Raw genomic sequence first — 22,852 nt, 5'->3', positions numbered from 1 at the left:
CGTCGAAAAACACGGATTTTATTTTCAAAAAATCATATCTCGGAATCCTGTTAATGAACTCCTCCCATTTTTAAGTATGTTATGTAAAAATGTCCGGGGAATCCGATAAAAATATTTCCAGACATAGGCTCTTTGGTCCAGACACCGTCAAAACGGCATTTTAAAGTTTCATACGCCCTTTTCATATGTTAGGCTAGATTTTTGAAACTTGTTACTATTTTTCTTTGAAAGGCCAACTTATCACCTTTCATTTGCGTATAAGACAATTGAAATCGGTTAAAATGGCGAGGAGTTATGATTTTTCGAAAAAAATGGTTTTTGCGAAATACGACGAAAATGGCCATTTTTCAGACCACCCTAACACGGCATAGGTCACTCTAATGGCCAAACAAAAAAAATACGGGTCTAATTATTTCGGCCAGGGAACCCCCAGAAAAATTTTGAGTCCGATCCGAGGACTTTTGTTTTTTTCCATGCTGTTTTCGTGGGGAATTGCTGTATATATATATATTTTATTTCATGATATTGACTTTCGATGTCGAATAAACTTTCGAAGGAAACTGTATTAATATTGTAAATTACTTATCAGTTTCAAAGAGTAAACCTATCCTCGTTACCAATCCCACCCACAAACAATTTATCGCAAAACGTTTTCACGCCAATCAATTGTTTCCATCACACAATCGCCAACTGGAAAAAAACTCACATCTCACCACCAGTTCAACGCCATCAGTATTCAAAGTAAGTCCTCACGTTGCGGTGCTTATCGGGTTAGATGAAAGAACCACCTCCCAAAGCTACGCTTTGATATCGCAGTTTTAAGAGCCCATAAAATAGTGCACATTTGTTTTAATAACTCCGCGAGGTGTTGATGCGTCACCCAATAAAAATCACCATCGCGGTTTAAGTAAGTCATTTGTAGGTTCTGGCCGTAGTCGAAGTCGTTACGGCACCCAAGGGAACACCTTGGGGGTTGCTGGGTGGAGTCGGTGCTGCGTGATGGCTACTCGTACGGAACGGATGCAGCAAAAGTAGACGATTTCTACCAGGCTGATGGTGGTCCCTCCGATGAACAGGCCAAAGATTCCGCCCAGGTTGGCGAGGACATCGGAGATGCTGTTCAGCCGACAGCGCGTCAACGGGAGCGTTCGATCCGTCTTCATGGCTATTAGCAGCTGGGAGTGGTAGAAGCTGAAATGGTTGGGTTGTGACTGTGGGGTGCGGGATAATAGGGTAGTGTGGAACTTTACTCTGAGATGTCATTTGAGGATTCGTTCTTGGAGGTTGCTTGAGCTTCGGCGTTGTAAGGGGTGTAGGAGATTTCCTTGTTGTAGACCAGTTCGTAGCACGCAGGTAGGCAGTTGCAGGTGCGATACTTGGAAGATCCTTGGAGCTGGAGTCGGATCGAACGTTCATTGATGGCTACCAACCCGTGCTGGTAGCACGCAATCTGAGAAGAGTTGCAAGTCTCCATATCTGGCGCGTGAGGCATTGAGAACTTGATGCAACCGCACTTGCCGAAGGTGTAGTTGGTGATGCACTCTACGTGGCAGTTGTTCTGGTTGTACACCTTGAAGAATCTCAGCTTGCGATCGCTGTTGAAGAAGCATTGACGTCTGGAATAGATCGTTTTAGTGGATTCGCAATGATTAGTACGTATCAACGAACCTCTCAAAGCTCTCACTCTCCAAACTGCCAACCACCTTAGTCAGCTGAGGTTTCAAGAACATGGCAGCGGACTTGCCCAAAGGTAGTCTCGTGTAGAACTCACTGACCATCGGGAACTCATCCGGAGAGTGTAGTAGTACCTTGAATCCATCCATACCGCCTCTACAGACGTGTTCCACCTCGGATTTCCGCGTCTTCAACACCACCGAGAGTCCAGCCTTGACCCCAGCTCCAAGAGCTCGGCGGGGATACACGTCAGATCCGGAATACCTCGTGTACTCTTCCTCGTTGGACCAAAGCGAAGAATTTCTGCTAGAATCAACGGAATCGTAGGTTGGGTCCAAATTTTCGACTCTTAGCAGATCTTCAGCTGTTAAAATGTTGAAATTATAGCAAACACCTTCATCCGTTACAATCTCGGAGAATATCTCGCCACAGTCTATTGCGACTCCTTTCCAGGAACACTTTTCAAGCATGTCCTCCAACGGGAAAGAAATATTCCGCAACGTTGCGACAACGTTTTCACTGTACGATCCCGTAAAGTTGAAGATATTCACAGTACTTACGCAGACGTGAAGCATGGCACGAAAAATGCCGTAACTAAAACGAAAATCCTTGAATATTCAATACATACTCCTCCCATACAAATCTCACCTATCATCATCCATCAATCCTCCACCTCGCTTGAGCTCATCATAAGTCCCCTCGAAGTCGAACGCCTCGCGGCGACTCTTCGTCACCGGGCAGATCGTAACGGCGGGGAACGGGATCTGCCACACGTGCAGTGATTGCGTCGCGTACGTAATGACCACCGAGTTGTTCTCCCACTTTTGATAGCCCACGTACGTCATGTAGACGCATCCGGCGAGCGATAGCAGAATCCACAGGGACCACATGAATCTGTTAGGAGGTGGGTTAGAAGTAGCATGTTTGGGGTGTTCAAGATCATACTTCTCGTAGCGGGAGGTCGTCTGCAGCTTGAGGAATCCAACTCCGTGCACGGATGTCTTGGAGCAGTACTCCCTCCAGAGAATCTTCAGCGTGTTCTTGACCTTTGAAGCGAACATGGTGTATGTTACATATCATGCAACTGACTTGTTTTATAGTACACATCGCGTGCAACAGTCGGCACGAGTCTACACGTGTCCGACTAAGCGCGGATTATTAAATTATCAACAGGTAGTTGACACCCGATGATAATTGTTATTATTTCAGCTCTCAACGAGATATGCAGCTGGAAGACGGACACAATCCGGATTCACCTCTGCGGAGGAAGGTACTCCTGAAGCTGTCCAAACAGGCGGGGTATGAGTTCTGCGACGTTACGTCCATCCACGGGGTGAAACAGTGCTTCGGTAGTGATAAGTTTCTCCCGGAGAAGTACCTGTGTTCAGTATTGTTTGTAGTTAGTTCCTAATACCGACCTCTTGCAGGGTTTGGTGGGTCACCGTCTTCATCATATCCCTATACCTCTGCCTCAGCCAGATGTACTCCGTGTACCGGAAGTGGGAACGCGATCCCATCATCGTCAGCTTCGACCAGCACCCGCAGCCGATCTACTCGATACCGTTCCCGGCGATCACGATCTGCCCGGAGACGAAGGTCAAATCTTCTACACTCAATCTCACCGAGACGTTCATCCTGGTGCGGAGTCGCAAGCTGGACGAGTCCATGGACAGCGAACGGGTTCGGAAGTTGATGGCTCTCCTACAACTGTGTGACTATCAACTGTACGATCGGAATGAGAATGCCACCGCAGACGAAGACATTCTGCAGTTGTTACGTCGGCTGGCGATACCATCCTTTGAAGTGTTCAACGCGTGTCTTTGGCGAGCGTCATCGTTCAGGTGCTTGAATCTGTTCAAGACAACGCTTACGGAGAAGGGCTTCTGCTTCACGTTCAACATGATCGGCAACAATGAACTGCTGCGAAAGGAAGAGTTGGACTCTAGGTATGCTTTTAACTCCGAGACTCGAGAATCCCACTGGGACTTGGACACCGGATACCGACAGGGCGGAGTCTTCCCGTTCCGAGTCGTCGCCGGCGATTACAACGAGGGACTTAAAGTCATGCTGCTTGCCAAGAAGGTCGACATGGACTACTTCTGCGGGGACAAGTTCCAGGGCTTCCGCGTGCTTCTTCACATGCCCAACGAGTACCCCCAGCTGTCGAGCCAGTTCTTTCGGATTCCACTGAACCAGGAGCTCATAGTGACAGTAACTCCACGCGTGATGTCCACGGACAATCACGCAATGCTGTACAGTGCCGATAAGCGCAACTGCTACCACGGCACCGAGCGTTACCTTCGCTTCTTCCGGATCTACAACCGGAGGAACTGCGAGGTCGAGTGTCTCACCAACATAACGCTGCAGCTGTGCAGCTGTGTCCGGTTCTGGATGCCCCGTCCGGTCGGGGCTCCGCTTTGCGGCCTCCGCGACAATCCGTGCGCCGAGAAGGCCATGTCCAACATGATCAAAGCGGAAGCCGCCAAGGTGAAGGGAGAATCGGTGGAGAACGCAGCGTTCTGTAACTGCATGCCGTCGTGCACTCACGTCGAGTATCAGACGCAGATCTCCCAGGCGGACTGGGAGTGGCAGCAGGGAGGATTCTTCGACTTTGACAAGCGGCAACCCGATGAGTACGTCAATTTCACCTTATTAAACCTTCACGTGACCTTCACATTCTTACAGCGTGCACCAGTCGAAGATGGTCATCTACTTCAAAGAGTCCCACTTCATCCCGATATCGCGCAGCGAAATCAACAGCATCAGCGATCTGTTCGCCAGCGCCGGTGGGCTGATGGGACTCTTCATGGGGGTAAGTTTGATCAGCTTGGTGGAACTGCTGTACTACTGCACCGTGCGACCGTTCACGCTGTGGAAGTTGTCCCGACGGAAGCGAAGCTCGGTCTGGACTAGCGTCCATTCGGCGAACCACTGCAGCTCGAAGGCGTCGGACGGAGTTCAATGATCCGTATCGCGGGGTAAACTTTCGATTTCATACCTTGTCATTAGCGTGTATCGTACTCTAGGGACATCATCGCGTGATCCAGAATAAACTATAAAACGCCAGTGTAGCCTGTTTTCGTTATCCGATGAATGCATTTTTAAGCGCTGCGTCGTGTAGAACATGTTAGAGTTGATCCAACCTTGCACTGAAGAAGATGTATGGTGGGAAGCAGGTCAAGCTGCACAGCTACTGGCAGGATGCCAAGATTTTGGCCAGGGACTTTTGTCGCGAGAGTTCGATCCACGGGTTCAAGTACCTGATGGGATCTCATCGGGCTCTTATCGAGAAGTATGAATTCCTTCCATGAACGTGTGTTGGTTCACAGATCCCTTCCACAGAATTTGGTGGTTTGCGGTGACCTGCATCTCGCTGTACGGCTGCGGAAGCCTCATCCACAATGTCTTTCAAAAGTGGCAGATGGATCCGGTGATCGTGAGCTTCGCGACGAAGCCCGTACCGGTGTTTCGGATTCCCTTTCCCTCGGTCACCATTTGTCCGGAGATTAAGGTCAAGATGGATCGGCTGAACTTTACCCAAATCTACAGCGAAGTCATCGAGGGGACTCTCAAGGAACAAATGGACGGGGAGCGGTAAGTTTGATGATTTGTGGGATTTCTCACTGATATGATTGTTTCAGGGTTGGGAAGCTACTGGCGATGCTGCAAGTCTGCGACTTTGTCCTCTACGAGGTTTTTACCAACGAAACATTTGACGATGACTGCGTAAAGCTGCTTCAGCAGATGAAGATTCCTCAGAACGAGGTGTTCCTGTACTGTCAATGGCGTGACGAAAACGTAGATTGCAGCGAAAAGTTTCGTCCGACGCTGACCGAGAAGGGAATCTGTTACACGTTCAACTCACTGTCGGAAGATGACCTACTACGCAAGGAAGGGTTACATAGCGAGTACGCGTACCTAGACGAGACACGGCCCATTGTCAACTGGACCTTGGACGAAGGTTACTCTCCCGATGCGACCCGTGGTGTCTACCCGCAGCGTGTTCTAGGATCAGGAATAAGCGCCGGTCTGAACGTCATGATCAAAGCCAACTTGAGTGACATGGACTACCTGTGCAGTAACACGTTCCAGGGGTTCCAAGTGCTCCTTCATACCCCACACGAGTACCCCCAACTCAGCCAGCGACACTTCCGCGTCCCGCTGAACCAACAGGTCGTGGTATCGGTCACCCCGGACATCGTCACAACCTCGGAAGACGTCAAAGCGTACCAACCGCACCGCCGCCAGTGCTACTTTGACAACGAGCGCTACCTGCGCTTCTTTCGGATCTACAGCCAGAAGAACTGCGAGCTCGAGTGCCTCACCAACTACACCCTGGAGCAGTGCGGTTGCGTCAAGTTCTCGATGCCACGGCCGGCGGACGCGAGGATCTGCGGGCTGAGCAAGATCCGGTGCTACAAGCGAGCCGCAGTGGACATCTTGCTGTCGAACGCGAAGATGATCGTGAGCAAGAGCAAGATCTCGAAGGACAAGTGCGACTGCCTGCCGGCCTGCTCGACGCTGCGCTATCACAGCGAGCTGTCGCAGTCGGACTTTCAGTGGACCAAGATGATCCCGGTGGCGAAGGCGTACCGGGCGGAGCTGCAGGGGTGATTTGCGGGGAGTTGTTTTCGAGGGAGAGGGTATTCAAGATCGTTTTATTTGCAGAGTTCAACTAGCCAATTTGGTAGTGCTGTTCAGAGATGCTGGATTCATTCCGGTGGTGCGACGTGAACTGTACGGATCAACGGATCTGCTGGCAAACTGTGGAGGATTGCTGGGACTGTTCATGGGGATCAGTATTCTGAGTCTGGTGGAGATCTTGTACTACTGTTCAATTAAACCATTGGTCATCTGGTGGAAGGGGATGAACTTGACCCCGGTCAAGCAGATAACTCCCATTGCGGAGTACAAGAATCCGTTCGCGAGCAAGATTCTCCACGCAGGATACCAATCCGATACCGTAGGGAAGTTCTACTTGAAGTGAGCTATATCATTTGATGTTTACTTTGCATTCAAATCCCAACTGAGCAAATGTCAACGTAATCTGACCCTCTATCACGTGTGTTTGATTTGAAGAGATTTCTCGCGTGTCAATAAATGGCGTGTTGTCGTGTTAACCCGTAACCCCTTGCATGCATTTTTCATCACTTGCCAATTGCCCTCGTGCGCGATGAGACGTGTTAAATAGGACACACTTGAAGTGGTTAATCGGGAAAGGTCGGCTATCATGTACGGTGAAAAGTCAAGTGATTGGTGGAACCGCTGCAAGCTGCTGGTGAGGGAGTTTTGCCGTGAAAGTTCAATCCATGGGTGCAAGTACATCGTTGGGGCCAACAGGGCTTTGATAGAGAAGTAAGCGGTTAAATAATAACTCAATTTGCAGTTCAAATCATTCTTCTTGTAGAACTTGGTGGCTCATCGTGTCCGGAATATCACTGTACGGGTGTGGTAGTCTCATCCACAACGTGTACGTGAAGTGGCAATCCGACCCGGTGATCGTCAGCTTTGCCTCCAAGCAGGTTCCGATCTTCAAGATACCGTTTCCTTCGGTGACGATCTGTCCGGAGAACAAGGTCAAGATGACACACATCAACATTTCTCAGTCGTACTACGATGCAATCGAAGGGAATCTTACGGAGCGATCAGATCCGGAGCGGTGAGTTTAGTCTTCATCAAGTTCTACACAAGTAATGTAACTTTCTGATCCAGGTTCAGGAAGCTGCTCGCCATGCTGCAGGTCTGTGACTTTATGATGTACGAGATCATCAAGAACGAAACGTACGACGACGAATGCATCAAGTGGCTGCAGCGAATGAAGACCCCTCTGGATGAGATTTTCGTCACATGTCAGTGGCGTAGCGAGGACGTCAACTGCACGCAAAAGTTTCAACCCACGTTGACCGCCAAAGGCATGTGTTATACGTTCAACTCGCTGGCCGCTGAAGATATGTTGCGCACGTCGGAGCTCAACACCGAGTACCAGTATCTGGCGGAGACCCGGAGAATCACAAACTGGACTTTGGATCAAGGGTATTCTTTTGGATCAACGCAAGGTGTCTACCCTCAACGGGTGCTCGGAGCAGGAGTTGGTGGGGGATTGCACGTTCTGATCAAAGCGAACATCAGCGATATGGATTACCAGTGTAGCAACACCTTCCAGGGATTCCGTGTGATGCTGCACACTCCGATCGAGTATCCTGAGCTAAATCTGCGCAGTTTTCGCGTTCCACTGGACCAAGAAGTGGTTGTTTCGGTTATTCCGGAGGTCGTTGAAACATCTGCCGAAGTCAAGGACTATTCACCCGAAGGTCGACAGTGTTACTATGCGAACGAGCGACACCTGCGATTCTTCCGGGTGTACAGTCTGGAAAACTGCCAAATGGAATGTCTTACAAACTACACGATTGAACGCTGTGGCTGCGTAAAGTACTCCATGCCGCGACCTCCGGATGTACGAATTTGTGGACTGACCAAGGTCAAATGCTACCAACGAGCCGTTGTGGAGATGCTCAAGTCCAAGGCTAATATGGTCAAATTTGAGAATCCTCGCTTCAAGGATTCGTGCAATTGTCTGGCATCGTGTACCACGATCCAGTACAACGTCGAACTATCTCAGTCCAACTTCAACTGGCATAAACTGCTTCCGGCTACCAAACGTTTCTTGAATGGTGTCGAAGGAACCCAAGTATCGAGCCTATTAGTCATGTTCAGGACAGAAGGATTCATTCCGGTGGTTCGAAGGGAGCTGTACGGAACGACCGATCTTCTGGCGAACGCCGGAGGTCTGCTGGGACTGTTCATGGGTATCAGCATCCTTAGTCTGGTGGAGATTCTGTACTATTGCTCGATCAAACCGTTGGTTCTGTGGTGGAAGGAATTAAACAAAGTTGCAACCGTCAAGCAGGTCACTCCAATTGTAGGAGGAGTCAAACCTAACGTTGTTGGAATGTTTTACATAAAGTGAATCCCTGAAGGAATAGTCAGTTTGGAGTGTTTATTTTAATCTAATCACTTGAGCAAAAGTCAACAAAGGACTGCTCAATTTATACAGCAATTCCATTTGAAAAGAGCCTAAACCGAAAAAAAAGTTCTCCGATCGGGCTCAAAATTTTTCTGGGGGTTCCTTGGCCAAAATAATTAGACCCGTATTTTTTTGTTTGGCCATTAGGGTGACCTACATCGTGCTAGGGTGGTTCGAAAAATGGCAATTTTCGTCATTTTTCGCAAAAACCACTTTTTTCGAAAAATCATATCTCCGCGCCATTTCATCCGATTTTAGCTGTCCTAGACGCAAAAGAAAGGTGATGAGTTTGGCTATTTGGGAAAAATAGTAAGAAGTTCCAAAAATCTAGCTTAACTATTGAAAAAGTCGTATGAAAACTTAAAATGGCGTTTTGCCCGTGTCTGGACCAAAGAGCCTATGTCTGAAAATATTTTTATCGGATTCCTCGGAAAATTTCACATAAAATATCAAAAAATTGGCGATGTCGAACCGTACGTTTCAGAGATATGATTTTTTGAAAATAAAAACTGAGTTTTTCGACGCGCCACGCGCAAAAACAGGAAAATGACGAAATCGGCAAAAAATCAACTTTTTTTACTAAAACTGCGATAACTTTAAAATTTCAGCGATGACCTATAGATGTTATGGTACCAAAAGTTGCGTCTTTCAATTACAAAAATTTTGATACCCAAACATCTATAGGTCATCGCTGAAATTTTAAAGTTATCGCAGTTTTAGTAAAAAAAGTTGATTTTTTGCCGATTTCGTCATTTTCCTGTTTTTGCGCGTGGCGCGTCGAAAAACTCAGTTTTTATTTTCAAAAAATCATATCTCTGAAACGTACGGTTCGACATCGCCAATTTTTTGATATTTTATGTGAAATTTTCCGAGGAATCCGATAAAAATATTTTCAGACATAGGCTCTTTGGTCCAGACACGGGCAAAACGCCATTTTAAGTTTTCATACGACTTTTTCAATAGTTAAGCTAGATTTTTGGAACTTCTTACTATTTTTCCCAAATAGCCAAACTCATCACCTTTCTTTTGCGTCTAGGACAGCTAAAATCGGATGAAATGGCGCGGAGATATGATTTTTCGAAAAAAGTGGTTTTTGCGAAAAATGACGAAAATTGCCATTTTTCGAACCACCCTAGCACGATGTAGGTCACCCTAATGGCCAAACAAAAAAATACGGGTCTAATTATTTTGGCCAAGGAACCCCCAGAAAAATTTTGAGCCCGATCGGAGAACTTTTTTTTCGGTTTAGGCTCTTTTCAAATGGAATTGCTGTATAACTGTTTGATTTAAACAGATTTCTTACGTGTTATCGTCCAATAAAAAACTGTTGAGTTGTCGTGCTAACCACCATCTTCATGCATTTTTAATCATTTGACAATCATCCTGGATGCACTCGATTATTGAGCGCGATGAAATGTGTAAATAGGACGCACTATATATTTAATAGCAAAGGGTGCAACTTGTTAGTCACCTCGAACACCATGTACGGTGAAAAGTCAAGTGTTCGTTCTGAAGTGAAGCCACGCGATTGGTGGAACTATTTCACACTTTTGCTGAAGGAGTTTTGTCGTGAGAGCTCCATCCATGGCTTAAAATACATCGTTGGATCCAACAGGGCTCTCATAGAGAAGTTTGTCAATAATTTAACACTGCTTGATACCCAATTTAAACATCCTTCTCGTAGAATATGGTGGCTCGTCGTGTCCTGTCTGTCCCTGTACGGCTGTGGGAATCTCATCCACAACATTTTCAACAAGTGGCAGCAAGATCCGGTGATTGTCAGCTTCGCCACCAAGCAGGTGCCGATCTACAAGATTCCGTTCCCATCGGTGACGATCTGTCCGGAGATCAAGGTCAAGATGTCGCAGCTTAACTTTACCCAAGCGTACTACGATGCGATCGCGGGTAGCCTAACGGAGCAGTCCGATCCGGAGCGGTGAGTTGGTAATCGCGGTATGAACGAGGAATGACACGTATCCTTTCAGTATAGGGAAGTTGCTGGCAATGATGCAGGTTTGCGACTTTAACATGTACGACATCTTCACCAACGAAACGTACGACGACGATTGCATCAAGATGTTGAAGCTGATGAAACTTCAGCAAGAGGAGATATTCGTCGAGTGTCAGTGGCGTGGTGATGCAACAAATTGCACCGAGAAGTTCCGGCCAACGCTGACCGCCAAGGGGATCTGCTACACCTTCAACTCCCTCTCAGGGGAAGATATGATGCGCACGGAACAGCTCAATACCGAGTACCGATACGTGACGGAGACCCGTAACATCTTGAACTGGAGCCTGGACAGGGGATATTCTCCCGGATCGACGCGAGGTGTCTACCCTCAGCGAGTCCTGGGAGCGGGAATCGGTGGAGGCTTGAACGTCGTGATCAAAGCAAACGTCAGCGATATGGACAACCTCTGCAGCAATACCTTCCAGGGGTTCCGGGTGATGCTGCACATGCCGGTCGAGTATCCGGAGCTAAACCTGCGCAGCTTCCGGATGCCGCTGGAACAAGAAGTGGTGGTTTCGGTGATTCCAGAAGTCGTCAAGACTTCACCCGAAGTGAGGAGCTACACTCCGGAACGTCGACAGTGTTACTATTCGAAAGAGCGATACCTGCGATTCTTTCGGATGTACAGTCTGGAGAACTGCCAGATGGAATGTCTCACAAATTACACCATTCAACGGTGTGGTTGCGTTAAGTACTCGATGCCACGACCTCCGGATGTTAGAATTTGTGGTCTGACCAAGGTAAACTGCTACAAAAGAGCTGCAACGGAAATGCTCATGTCCAGAGCGAAAATGATCAAGCTGGAGAAAACTCACTACAAGGACTCGTGCGATTGCCTAGCCTCGTGTACTACAGTGCGCTATCACATCGAGCTGTCGCAGTCGAATTTCAACTGGAAACAACTGCTTCCGGTTGCCAAAGAGTTTGGAAAATCACTGGATGGGGTTCAGATTTCCAGCCTGGTGATCATGTTCAGGACGGAAGGATTCATTCCGGTGGTCCGAAGGGAGCTGTATGGAACCACTGATCTGTTGGCGAATGCTGGGGGGTTGTTGGGACTGTTCATGGGAATCAGCATTTTGAGTTTGGTTGAGATTCTGTACTTTTGCTCAATCAAACCCTTGCTCATGTGGTGGAGAGGTGATATCGGGGTTAAGCAAGTGAGTCCCGTAATATCCTACACAAATCAAGAAGGTTTCGCCGAAAGGGATAAGTTTAAATCGTACAACATGGACAAGTTCTATGTAAAGTAGGAGTCGATGTTGTACAGCAATAATTAAATGTTTGTGATGCACTTTAATTAGGCTATCATTTGCACTCATCTTCAAAGCAGTAGCGTGACTTCTGATCCTAAACATGGTATCATGCATAAATCATAAATTTTCAAGAGGTTATAAAAGGCATCTCGAACTCATCGATGCCAATTACCACCTCGATACCCTAGCGATCATGTACGTTTCCCGCGCGACCAAATTCGAACCCAAGCTCACCCCCACCGAAAAGGGTCGCAACTACCTGCACGAATCCAAACAGCTCGCCGAGGAGTTCTGCAACAACACCTCGATCCATGGGGTAAAGTACTTTGTCGGATCCAACCGGGCGCTCATCGAGAAGGTCTGGTGGATCATTGTGTTTCTACTCTGCTTGTATGGTTGTGGAACGCTCATCCAAACGGTCTACATCAAGTGGGATCGCGAGCCGGTCATTGTGACGTTTGCCCAGAAACCGACCCCAGTGTTCCAAATCCCATTCCCAGCGGTAACGATCTGTCCGGAGACCAAAGTCAAGGCTCGCGAGTTCAACTTTACCCGAGCCTACCACCTTAGCATGCATCCGCTGTTCCGGAAGTCCCTAAGCGATGGAGAGTGAGTTGCTTTCTGGGTGTTCTACGATCCGTTTCAAGCTTCTCTTTGCAGGTTAGATAAATTGCTGGCGATGCTCCAGGTCTGCGAGTTCGCCTTTGTCGAGCAGTTCCCAAACCAAACGTATGACGACAATTGCGTAAAGCTGCTCAAGTCAATGGCGATTCCTGAGCACGAGATGTTCTTGGCTTGCACCTGGCGCGCGGAGAGCGTCAACTGCTCGTCGGAGTTTACGCTGACACTGACCGATGTGGGCTTCTGCTACACGTTTAACTCGTTATCCGGTGAGGATATGCTGAGGAAGGATCAGCTTCACGCGGACTTTCGATATCTGGAGGAGACGCGATCGTCTAGCAGTTGGTCGTTGCATGGTGGATACCTGCCGGGGACAGACATCGATACGTATCCGCGTCGGGTTCTTGGAGCCGGTATCAAAGCTGGAGTGTCCGCTTTGCTGAAGGCCAACGACAGTGACTTGGATTACCTTTGCGGAGTATCATCTTGATTTATCTTCTAATCTCAATTAACTCAACACAACCCCTTTTCAGAACTCATTCCAGGGATTCAAGGTGCTGCTACACATGCCCAACGAGTATCCGCTCCTCCTTAACCAGCACTTTAGAGTCCCCCTCAACCAGGAGGTCGCCGTCTCCGTAACCCCACGCATGATCGAAACGTCCGAATCGATCGACTCGTACAAACCGTCCCGGCGCCAGTGCTTCTTCAACCACGAGCGGTACCTCAAGTTCTTTCGCACGTACTCGCAGACCAACTGCGAGCTGGAATGTCTGGCGAACTTTACCCTGGAGCGCTGCGGATGCGTCAAGTTTTCGATGCCACGGGTCTCGGGAGTGCACATCTGCGGCATCGGCAAGGAGGTCTGCTACGAGCAGGCGACGATTGAGCTGCTCGAGATGGAGGTAAAGTATCGGGAGAATCCGGACGTGCCGTATCAGGACGATTGCAACTGTATGCCGTCGTGCACCTCGGTGCAGTACAACACCGAGATATCGCAGGCCTCGTTTGAGTGGAAGAAGCTGCTGCCGGTTGTGAGGTCGTTTGGGGATGAAGTCAAAGGGTTAGTAAGTCAAGGTTGATGTTTAAGGTATTGATACATTTTCTTTTCAGAGTCCAGCTGTCACATCTGATCGTTTTCTTCAAGGACGCACAGTTTATTCCGGTTATGCGAAGTGAGTTGTTTGGATTGACGGATTTCCTGGCGAATTGTGGAGGGTTGTTGGGACTCTTCATGGGAGTCAGCATCCTGAGCTTGGTGGAGATCTTTTATTACTGTGTCATCAAACCGCTGATCATGTGGAGTAAATCACAGAAGAATAAAGGTAACTCTGTGCAGGTTCTAATGGTTGATGGGCAGAAACCGGCTATCAAAGATCAGATCAACATTTGGCAGTCGGATGGCAGGATTTCAACGAAATATTAGGATAAGAGTGTGTTCTAATTGCATGTTTGAAAACCAGCACATTAAAACTACTGCATTTTGGTCAACACCTTTAACACGTTGCGAAATTTATTGAAAATAAAGTGTGAAGCACAAACTCTTTGAAATATTCGTCACAAAATGGTTTTCAATCCGTACCCTCTATCGACCTCAATCGACGCCAATTCCACCACAATACGAACGGCTTGAGCGTACAGTAGTACAGAATCTCAGCAAAGCTGAGCAGACTTACACCTAGAAACAATCCGAGAAGACCTCCGCAGTTTGCCAAAAACTCCGTATCGCCGTACAGTTCGCTTCGCTTGATCGCTATGAATTTCGGTTCTTTGAAGTACACGATCAAGTAGGAGAGGTGGATTCTGCAAAGTAAATCAGTTCAAAGACTTTCTTTGAGCTAAGATTACCAAAATCACGAACCTCTCCTTATGATCCAGCTTGAACTGCTTCATGTGATGCCAGTCAAAGTCCGCTTGCGATATCTCCGCGTCGTACTGCAGTGTGCTGCAAGCCGGCATACAGTGGCAGCCATCCATCTGAAGCAGGCTGTACTCGGCCATCTGGTAGCACCGCATGGCACCGACCCCGCAGACGGGCACTAGACGAGCTCGCGGCATCGAGAATCGGGTGCAGCCACAAAGCTTCACCGTGTAGTTACTGAGACATTCCAGCTCGCAGTTTGCTTGGCTGTACACGCTGAAGAATTGTAGCTTTCGTTCTTCCTGGAAGAAGCAGTTTCGACGGTCTGGGCTGTAGTGACGAATGCTGTTGGTGGTCAGAGCAAGGTGCGGGATCACCTCGACCGACACCTCCTGATCCAGCGGAACTTGGATGTAGTTCGAAAGGGATGGGTGGTCAGTGGGGGCGTGGAGTTGAACCTTGTAGCCTTGAATGCAACTCTGAGGATTGATGTAGGATGAGATTCATGGAAGACGGATCTTACGAGACACCTACCCCACATAGGTACTCCAGGTCATTCTGATTAGTTTGTAGAACTACAACCAAACTGGTTTTCTTTCCAGAAGTTGAAGCTCTCCGGGGAGGATTGTCTACCCCACCATCGGTTAAGAAATCCGGATGAACTGCACCAACTCGCAGCAGGTGAGAGAGTGAGAGAGAATTGAAGGTATAGCAGATACCTTGGTCGGTAACAGTGGTGTGGAACTCCTGGCTACAGTTCAGCGTTTGACGTCCCCATAAACACTGCTTAAGCAGAGATGACTTGGGAACAGCCAGATCACGCAGAGTTCGTATGCAATGATTGTCGTACAATCTTGGTGCATGATCATTTCCCGCTCCCAGGTCGCAAATCTGCCACATGGTGATGAATGTGTTCAAGCTTGCCTTATCCAGCTTGCCAGCTTTATGCTTGTGGTAGGCATCGGTAAAGTTAAACCGGGAAACTTGAGACTTGACTTCCGGACAAATGGTGATGGCTGGGAAGGGAATGTCGCTAACGTCTGAAGCCTTGGTGGCAAAGGAGACGATTCCCGGGGTGTTGTCCCATTTCACGTATAGTGCGCGTATCATCCAACCGCAAGAGTAGAATGATAGTAGAAGTACAATTATCCACCAAATTCTGTAATTTTTGTTTTGATTATCAGTAGGTATCTTCGACATTTGTCGGAACTAGATGCGAATACCTCCCAAAAAATGATTGACGAATGTCGAGGAAAAATCTCAAGCCATGTATGGAACTATTATCAAAGTATTCCTTTATGTACTTTTTAAATCTCTCGATCGGCGCCATTTTGTTGAACATTTGAATGAATGTTTGTTACATTCAACTTATTTATATAAAACGTAAAAGAATTTAAAAAAAACTTGCTGAAAAAAATTCTTGGAATCCTGACACGTGGACACATTCAACTTAATTTGTAGAAGGATATCATTAATGAGCCGTATAAAACGTATTTTTTTGCATTTTCAACATCAACGCCAACATAACAAAGTCCATTTCGTTAATTGGTAATGCAATAAATAGAATTGGAAACAAACAGATCTACAAAAACCAATCATGGATGCCACGGCAACACCCCATGCACGTCGTGAAATCTGCGAACTCGCCGATGGTAGCAAAAATCCCTCCACGGTCGAATCGCAACGTAGTACAGAATCTCCATCAAGCTGACCACACTGGCTCCCATCATCAGCCCGTACAGACCACCGAAGCGGGCCAGCATATCGCCAAATCCGATCAGTTCCCGCCGGATCAACGGCAGCATCTGATTGTTCTTGAAGGTTACCGTCAGGGACGATGTAACGTACCTGAAAACGGGGATTCTGATATTGATATCTTAGGATTACGGATTGAAAGCATACTCATCAGCCTCCGAGTAGTCGAAGCCCAGCGCCCAAATGTATGCTTCGTAGTTGAACGGTAGCTGGGAGATTTCGACGTCGTACCGCACGGTCTTACAAGTCGGTAGACACCCGCAAGCGTCCTGCCACTGCCCATCGAACCTGGCCTGCGAGCTGTAGGTATCAGCGTACACCGCACGGTAGCAAGCAATCTCGTGGGCATTACAGATTCGCGTGTCCGGCCCTCGGACCATAGCCAAGTGGACGCAGCCACAAATATCAGCCGTCCGGTTGGCAACACACTCCGCTAGGCAGTTGTTTTGATTGTACACCTTGAAGTATCGGAGATACTTCTCACCGGAAAAGTAGCACTGACGGCTTGTGTATGGGTAGGAATTCAAGCTAGCAGCGACCACGGTCAACTCTGGCACCAGCACCAACGCAACGTACGCACTCATCGGTAGTCGGTAGTAGAAGTCGTTGACCATCGGGACCTCGTCGGGAGCATGAATCAACACCTTGAACCCATCCAGCAGGCCCTCGCAAAATACTTCGTCGTCCAGTCTCCTACTTCCGAGATCCAGCAGCAGTCCACCCTGGAGACCTCGTCGAAACGAACGGTACGGGTAGCTTTCGCCTTGACCGTAACCGCCCTCCATGGACCAGTTCTGCGACCTTCTCGTTGCTTTCGAGTACTGGTACTCCGAGTGAAGATTCTCCACGCGGTACAAATCTTCCGCTGCGATTGCGTTGAACGTGAAGCAGAGTCCCTTGTCGGTCAGGGAATCGGTGAGAACTTCGCTCGGTTCAAGCACTGAATTGCTCCAATAAGAATGAAGAAAGTGTTCGGTCGACGGCGGTGCCATACCCATCAACGTCTCCACTGAAGTATCGTTCAACGGCTCGGTAAAGTCAAACACAGCGGTCAGTTCCGAACAGACGTGAGCCAAGCTATTCAGCTTCTCAAGTCTGTCCCAACTCAGCGGTTCCTTCCTTAACACGACCGTCTCAAACACCTCGGTAAGGTTGAGCTCCTCGACGCTGGTCTTCGCCATCGGACACACCGTAACCGCTGGAAAGGGTATCGCACTGATGGGAACAAGCTCCGATGCGTAGCTGATTATTAGCGGATTGTTGTGGTACTTGCGGTACGTTGAGGTGATGGTAAGCAGGGTGATCGCGGCGGAGCCTCCGATGCAGAGCAGCCACCAAAGTCGCTCGATCAGCAGGAGTTTCGCCAAGACCAGGTATCGCATGGCGTACACCGTTCCGCCGGTGCAGAACTCTACCCAGAGATCTCGTAAGCCACGGAGGGACATCGTGTTACGAATGATTCAATGATTTGCAAGTGCTTTAATTTATTAACAAACATCAAGTTGCGTGAGGATAAGCAATAAAGTCAGGAAAATTGGTATTATTAGTTGATATCATGATACGCTGGAAACACCCACATGTGGCTTCAAGGTCGCCACGGTAGGACGTGCCGGAATCTTTGCGCGTCATCGGCGTCCTCGTTCCGCCAGGGTCGAATCAGGCAATAGTAAAAGATCTCCAGCAGGCTGATAACGCTCGCTCCCATCATGAGTCCGAACAGTCCGCCCAGCTTGGCCAGCAGGTCGCTCCAACCTAGCAGCTCACGGCGCACCAAAGGTAGCGTCCACTTGCTACGATAGGACACGATCAGGATGGACGGAGTTATGCTGAAAGAGCACGAATAAGCGAGGGTGCAATTGATGCGTACTGGGTCCAACTTACAAGTCAAGTTGTCCATCGTTAAACCCAGCTGCATGTGCCAGCGCACCAAAGTCAAAGTCCATCTGCGAAAGCTCAACCTGATACTGGAGGGTCGCACAAGCCGGCAAGCACTCGCAAGCGTCCTGCTGGGTGTCGGTCACGTTGTAGATTTTGAAGAACGACTCCTCGTAGCAATCGATGCTGGAAGCGTCGCAAACTTTCACGTCGGCACCCCGCGGCATCGAGAACTTGGCGCAGCCACAGTCTCGCATCGTAATGTTGGCGATGCACTCGTGAATGCAGTTCGACTCGGTGTAGATTGCAAAGTAGCGCAGGTAACGCTCACCGTTGAAGTAGCACTGTCGTCTGGAGATTGGATATCTTTAGTTTGGGAAGGAATGCTGGAATGAAGCTACCTTGTATACGGATGCTTCTTGAGGTCATCGGTAATGAATGTTAGCGTTGGCTCCACAGACAACTTCAGCACTGATGTGAGAGGCAGTCGATAGAAGTACGTGTTCAATAAGGGTACATCGTCAGGCGAGTGAAGAACGACTTTGAATCCGCTTAGAGGGCCCTTTAAATAATAACTTGTTAACAACAAGTTACAAAAGGAAGGCGTAACTTACATTACACAAACTCTGATCGTCAATCTTCCTCGTTTTCAACACTACGTACAACCCAGAAGAAGTTCCAGTTCCACAGGTCCGGTACGGATAACTGTCCAGATCGTCGGCAAATAGATAGCCATCCTGCAGCGTCCAGTCACCAGAATAATTGTACGCGTCGGAGTATTCGTAATCGTAGTGCAGGTTGTACTTTCGATACAGTTGATACGCGTCGACAGCGTTGAACGTGTAGCAAATCCCGTTATCCGTTATGGACTGAGTGAACAGCGATTCGCACGGTAGCTCTTCATTTCTCCACTTGCAGGTCGCAAATACGTCGTCCAGCGAAAGAGCCATAGCTTGCATGATTGGCACGCAGTACTCGTTGAGTGCTCCATGGGCTTCATACCAGGCTACCATGTAGGGGCACACGTGCATCAGGACGCGCAGCCTGCGATGTCTTGGGCAAGAAGGGCAAAATCAGACTTGTAGAGCTTCAGGAATCTTAGACTACTTACTGTTGTTCCGAGAGCTCTAATCCGTTATACATCTCGAGGTACAACTCCGTGATGTTCATGTACTCAACCTTGGTCTTGGTCTGGGGGCAAATCGTGACCGCCGGAAACGGGACCGCCCAAATCGGTGCAAGCTCCGTATCGTAACTGATCACGACGGGGCTGGCGGACCACTCGCGCAGTGATTTAATGTTGGTGAACACGCAAGCTATGATTACGCCACCAATCCAAGCGAACCACCAGCCACGTTCACCCGGAAGAAGATTCCGCATGACGAGGTGCCGTGTTGCGTACACGGTACTACCGTTGCAGTACTCAGTCCAGAGCTGACGCAGGAAGCCAGCGGAGCTTGGTTGATTCGCCATGGTCGCTTGAGGACTACGTGTCAGCCAAAAAGAGGCAAGCCTTAAATGTCATGGTCGGTTACTTGTTAGTAGTACTCTCATGAATGATTGATTATCAAGATTTACACGAATCACTACGATGATAACCCTTGAACAAACATGCTTGTCCTTAAAACCAATAATGACGTAGACCAGAACGACGAGAACTTGATATTTGTTGCTCGATTCATTACCAATGCCCGTTCAACCTTCTTTGAGAGGTAACCAAGCTAAGATTTCTGAAAACCAGTTGATACGGAATGGGTCCGGCTTATCCGTGAGACGCCGTGAGAATCTACGTACTCTGGCGCATGTTTGTCCTCTGTACAGCTATTGGCCGCCGTTTCAATCTTCGAAGGTTAGTACCACCACAAGCTGGACACTGGAGACGGGATATCCAGCACATGTCGGATTGCATGCCTTCCCTAGACGACCGCTGGCAGGAGGAATTAATTCTTGTACCAATACTAACCAGACGATTCGTTGCAGGGCCTTAACAGTGGATTCAAAGTAGCTATACACGCTCCTAGCGAGCTCCCGCTGACAAACCTTTGGTACTACCGCATCGGTCCTTCGTCCGGACTCAGCCTGATTGTGAAGCCTGATGTAAATATTCAAAATGTCAAACCACCTCCAAACCCTTCCGCCACAACGACGTCAATGCTACTTTGGGCATGAAAGATTTCTACGATACTTCGCGGTGTACAACCAACAGAATTGTTTTCTGGAATGTCTTTCGAACTACACGCTGATCCGCTGTGGATGCGTCAAGTTCTCGCTGCCCGGGCACCTGGTATGAGGGTGTGCGATGCCAGCAAGATCAACTGCTACCTAGCTAAGATTTTGGCTACCGTGAACTCGTTCCGCAGCGTGGCTTATGATGAACAGTACTCTCCAGCTGCCATGATCATTTCGTTCAAGGAACGTCACTATCTGTCGTTGTGGAGACGCGAACTCATCAGCACAACCGATGCGTTGGCCAAGTTGGGAGGATTGATCGCTCTACTGCTGGGAGCCAGTGCAATAAGCTTGGGCGAGCTTTTGTACTTTTGCTGCGTGCGACCGCTACGAAGGGAAAGGGGACCTAGGGGTTCACAGATCGTTGCGTCTTGGAATGGACAAAACGATAATTAAGAACCATGATAAATCATGTCAATTCTCCTTCAATGTTTTAATTAAATGCACTGTCTTCATTAAAAATTCAAATCCTCACTTGTTTTCAGTATATTTAAAGGTAACAATTTAATCAACCAACTTTTAATTGTACGTTAACCGTCTTCCCAGCATGTTGAACTACGAGTTCAAACGGTCATCTTGTCGGCGCATCCTACGGGAATACTGCACGGAGAACTTTATCTACGCTGTGCGATTGCTCGCCGATCGACAGCTGCTTAAATTTGAGAAGTATTGTTCTGAATCCAAGTATCTAATCCACCCCTTATCAACCATCCTCTCCGTAGATTGTGGTGGTTTCTATGGATCGTAGCTGCTTTCACAGCTTCCTGCTACGCCGTGAAGCAGCTGTACCACAAGTGGGACGAGAATCCCGTGGTCAACGTTTACGCGCCTCGACTGGAGTCCATTTCTTCGGTTCCGTTCCCGGCGGTGACGATATGTCCGTTGTCCAAGACCCGACAGGATGTGTTCAACGTGACCGAGGCTTACGAGTTGGTGCGCAACGGGACTTCGCTGGGCAGCGAGAGCGATGGGATGCTACGTGCGCTAGCTCACGTGTGTTCATTTTCGCATCATTGGAAGAAGTTTGACCATCGCGATGACGAGACCGTGCTTCAAACGTTACGGAAGCTGGCTTTTCGTACGGAAACTCTGATTCAGTGGTGCATGTGGCGGTACAAGAGTGTGAATTGTAGTGAGATGATCTCGAAGACGCTGACGGAGGACGGCATTTGCTACACCTTTAATGCGCTTCCTGCTGATCAGTTGTATCGATCGGGGGTTATCTCACCTGAATTTCTTAGTTTTAAAACAACGAGCGTTGCCAACTGGACACAGGATAGTGGATACAGTTGGGACGCTGGACCGAACGTGTACCCACATCGTCCAATCGGAAGTGGCATCAAATCGGGACTGTATCTGTTGCTGTCAATGAGGAAGATTGATCAGGAGTTGTGGTGTAGAGTAAGTTCTGGAAGGTTCAATGCTCACTGTATGCGATACTGTTGCTTGTCTTGCAGGGTCCTCATACCGGGTATAAGATCATGGTCCATCCTCCGGATGAAGTTGCCGTGAGTTCAGAATTGTACTTTCGACTTAGTATCGAAGATGCTGTTGGTGTCACTGTAACCCCAAATGTTATGTACACATCTCAATCGTTGAGACATATTTCTCCACTGAGGTAGGCTCTTACAAGAATCAAAATCCAACCTCACTTCAAGAGCATCGTTTCAGACGCAGATGCTTCTTCGACAACGAGCGTTACCTGCGCTTCTTCAAAGTGTACAACCAACTCAACTGCGCCATTGAGTGTATGACAAATATGACACTGAGAAAGTGTGGTTGCGTCAAGTTCTCGATGCCCCGAACTGCTGACACGCCGGTGTGTGACGCCAGCAAGATCGGATGCTTTCGAAACATCCTGAAGGAGGTATTCGATTCGCAGCTTAGGATGGAAAAAACTCGATCGATCACTTCTTGTGGATGCTTTCCGGCCTGTAATAGCGTTCAGTATCAGGTGCAAAGTACGCGCTTTCCGTTCTACGTCGAAAAGTATCGGCAAGCCGCAGGAACGGTGTTTGAGAAATACAACGAGTAACCTCGTGGTTTTAGGTCTTTAAGAGAGCAACAACTAACATGGTTCATTTCTAGCTACGATCTTTCGGTGATGTCAGTATCCTTCAAGGATAATCACTATCTACCGATTTGGAGACGGGAATTGTACGGGACTACGGATGTAATTGCGAAATTCGGAGGACTGTTTGCCCTTCTATTGGGGGCCAGCGCCATGAGCTTGAGCGAAATCATCTACTACAGCTGCATACGGCCGCTGAGGCGGGAGCGGATACCTCGGTTAGCCGTCAACTGGATGTTTGTTCTACCGTGGGTGTGCCGCGAGCGGAATCCATTCCGGGTTCCGAGAAACTACTAGGGAACTAGGACGACCTTTGCTTTTGTGTGATCGCACTTAGTGCGGTCAAAGTGTCCTCAATGTGATCAGTAAATAATGAGAAGGACGAACATTCGATTAAGAATTTTCTTGAACAATGCTTATCTCCATATCGCAACTACAATTCATGACTGTTTTCATGCTAGAAATAAGGTGGTTT

General features: G+C 48.3%; 11 protein-coding genes across 12 annotated transcripts; 7 read left to right on the top strand and 4 right to left on the bottom strand.

The window, feature by feature from the left end:
• Positions 1 to 597: 597 nt before the first annotated feature.
• LOC120423088 (pickpocket protein 28-like) lies at positions 598 to 2,832 on the bottom strand. Its single transcript, XM_039586763.2, is given in 3 exon segments — positions 598 to 1,191; positions 1,251 to 1,616; positions 1,669 to 2,832. Coding segments are annotated over 3 exon segments (1,680 nt in total). The 5' UTR covers positions 2,736 to 2,832; the 3' UTR covers positions 598 to 944.
• On the top strand, positions 2,788 to 4,781 carry LOC120423085 (pickpocket protein 28-like). 2 transcript variants are annotated; one of them, XM_039586760.2, is made up of 3 exons: positions 2,788 to 2,973; positions 3,102 to 4,307; positions 4,360 to 4,781. In XM_039586760.2, exons 1-3 carry the CDS (start codon positions 2,897 to 2,899, stop codon positions 4,637 to 4,639), a joined length of 1,563 nt encoding a protein of 520 aa, XP_039442694.1. In that variant the 5' UTR covers positions 2,788 to 2,896; the 3' UTR covers positions 4,640 to 4,781. The 2 variants fall into 2 exon arrangements, with proteins under 2 accessions (XP_039442694.1, XP_039442692.1); XM_039586758.2 differs by having other exon boundaries at positions 2,801 to 3,048; positions 4,360 to 4,779.
• A 13-nt stretch (positions 4,782 to 4,794) lies between these two features.
• Positions 4,795 to 6,790, top strand: LOC120423087 (pickpocket protein 28-like). The gene is made up of 4 exons (XM_039586762.1): positions 4,795 to 4,966; positions 5,017 to 5,268; positions 5,316 to 6,284; positions 6,343 to 6,790. Exons 1-4 carry the CDS (start codon positions 4,833 to 4,835, stop codon positions 6,659 to 6,661), a joined length of 1,674 nt encoding a protein of 557 aa, XP_039442696.1. The 5' UTR covers positions 4,795 to 4,832; the 3' UTR covers positions 6,662 to 6,790.
• Positions 6,791 to 6,902: 112 nt separating this feature from the next.
• LOC120423086 (pickpocket protein 28-like) lies at positions 6,903 to 9,225 on the top strand. Its single transcript, XM_039586761.2, has 3 exons — positions 6,903 to 7,029; positions 7,082 to 7,333; positions 7,387 to 9,225. The coding sequence occupies exons 1-3, from the start codon at positions 6,905 to 6,907 to the stop codon at positions 8,639 to 8,641; spliced, it is 1,632 nt and encodes a 543-aa protein (XP_039442695.1). The 5' UTR covers positions 6,903 to 6,904; the 3' UTR covers positions 8,642 to 9,225.
• A 142-nt stretch (positions 9,226 to 9,367) lies between these two features.
• Positions 9,368 to 12,043, top strand: LOC120423069 (pickpocket protein 28-like). The gene is made up of 2 exons (XM_039586741.2): positions 9,368 to 10,634; positions 10,684 to 12,043. The coding sequence occupies exons 1-2, from the start codon at positions 10,108 to 10,110 to the stop codon at positions 11,960 to 11,962; spliced, it is 1,806 nt and encodes a 601-aa protein (XP_039442675.1). The 5' UTR covers positions 9,368 to 10,107; the 3' UTR covers positions 11,963 to 12,043.
• A 73-nt stretch (positions 12,044 to 12,116) lies between these two features.
• LOC120423066 (pickpocket protein 28-like) lies at positions 12,117 to 14,130 on the top strand. The gene is made up of 4 exons (XM_039586738.2): positions 12,117 to 12,574; positions 12,626 to 13,064; positions 13,120 to 13,649; positions 13,700 to 14,130. Exons 1-4 carry the CDS (start codon positions 12,159 to 12,161, stop codon positions 14,010 to 14,012), a joined length of 1,698 nt encoding a protein of 565 aa, XP_039442672.2. The 5' UTR covers positions 12,117 to 12,158; the 3' UTR covers positions 14,013 to 14,130.
• A 27-nt stretch (positions 14,131 to 14,157) lies between these two features.
• On the bottom strand, positions 14,158 to 15,557 carry LOC120423068 (pickpocket protein 28-like). The gene is made up of 3 exons (XM_052707043.1): positions 15,167 to 15,557; positions 14,448 to 14,913; positions 14,158 to 14,389 (listed from the first exon to the last, which is right to left on the bottom strand). Exons 1-3 carry the CDS (start codon positions 15,555 to 15,557, stop codon positions 14,158 to 14,160), a joined length of 1,089 nt encoding a protein of 362 aa, XP_052563003.1.
• A 422-nt stretch (positions 15,558 to 15,979) lies between these two features.
• On the bottom strand, positions 15,980 to 17,647 carry LOC120423065 (pickpocket protein 28-like). The gene is made up of 2 exons (XM_039586737.1): positions 16,350 to 17,647; positions 15,980 to 16,295 (listed from the first exon to the last, which is right to left on the bottom strand). Exons 1-2 carry the CDS (start codon positions 17,645 to 17,647, stop codon positions 16,043 to 16,045), a joined length of 1,551 nt encoding a protein of 516 aa, XP_039442671.1. The 3' UTR covers positions 15,980 to 16,042.
• A 35-nt stretch (positions 17,648 to 17,682) lies between these two features.
• On the bottom strand, positions 17,683 to 20,239 carry LOC120423058 (pickpocket protein 28-like). Its single transcript, XM_039586729.2, has 5 exons — positions 19,189 to 20,239; positions 18,692 to 19,130; positions 18,479 to 18,639; positions 18,084 to 18,428; positions 17,683 to 18,028 (listed from the first exon to the last, which is right to left on the bottom strand). The coding sequence occupies exons 1-5, from the start codon at positions 19,548 to 19,550 to the stop codon at positions 17,788 to 17,790; spliced, it is 1,548 nt and encodes a 515-aa protein (XP_039442663.1). The 5' UTR covers positions 19,551 to 20,239; the 3' UTR covers positions 17,683 to 17,787.
• Positions 20,240 to 20,288: 49 nt separating this feature from the next.
• On the top strand, positions 20,289 to 20,805 carry LOC128092889 (uncharacterized). The gene has a single exon (XM_052707971.1). The coding sequence runs from the start codon at positions 20,298 to 20,300 to the stop codon at positions 20,700 to 20,702; it is 405 nt and encodes a 134-aa protein (XP_052563931.1). The 5' UTR covers positions 20,289 to 20,297; the 3' UTR covers positions 20,703 to 20,805.
• LOC120423063 (pickpocket protein 28-like) lies at positions 20,748 to 22,695 on the top strand. Its single transcript, XM_039586735.2, has 5 exons — positions 20,748 to 20,972; positions 21,029 to 21,707; positions 21,764 to 21,924; positions 21,978 to 22,337; positions 22,395 to 22,695. The coding sequence occupies exons 1-5, from the start codon at positions 20,854 to 20,856 to the stop codon at positions 22,672 to 22,674; spliced, it is 1,599 nt and encodes a 532-aa protein (XP_039442669.1). The 5' UTR covers positions 20,748 to 20,853; the 3' UTR covers positions 22,675 to 22,695.
• The last annotated feature ends 157 nt before the right edge of the window (positions 22,696 to 22,852 follow it).

Source organism: Culex pipiens, chromosome 2 (assembly GCF_016801865.2).
Source record: "Culex pipiens pallens isolate TS chromosome 2, TS_CPP_V2, whole genome shotgun sequence".
NCBI lineage: Eukaryota > Metazoa > Arthropoda > Insecta > Diptera > Culicidae > Culex > Culex pipiens.
The sequence above is the reverse complement of the archived record's forward strand: the minus strand, read 5'-3'. Positions and strand labels throughout refer to the sequence as shown.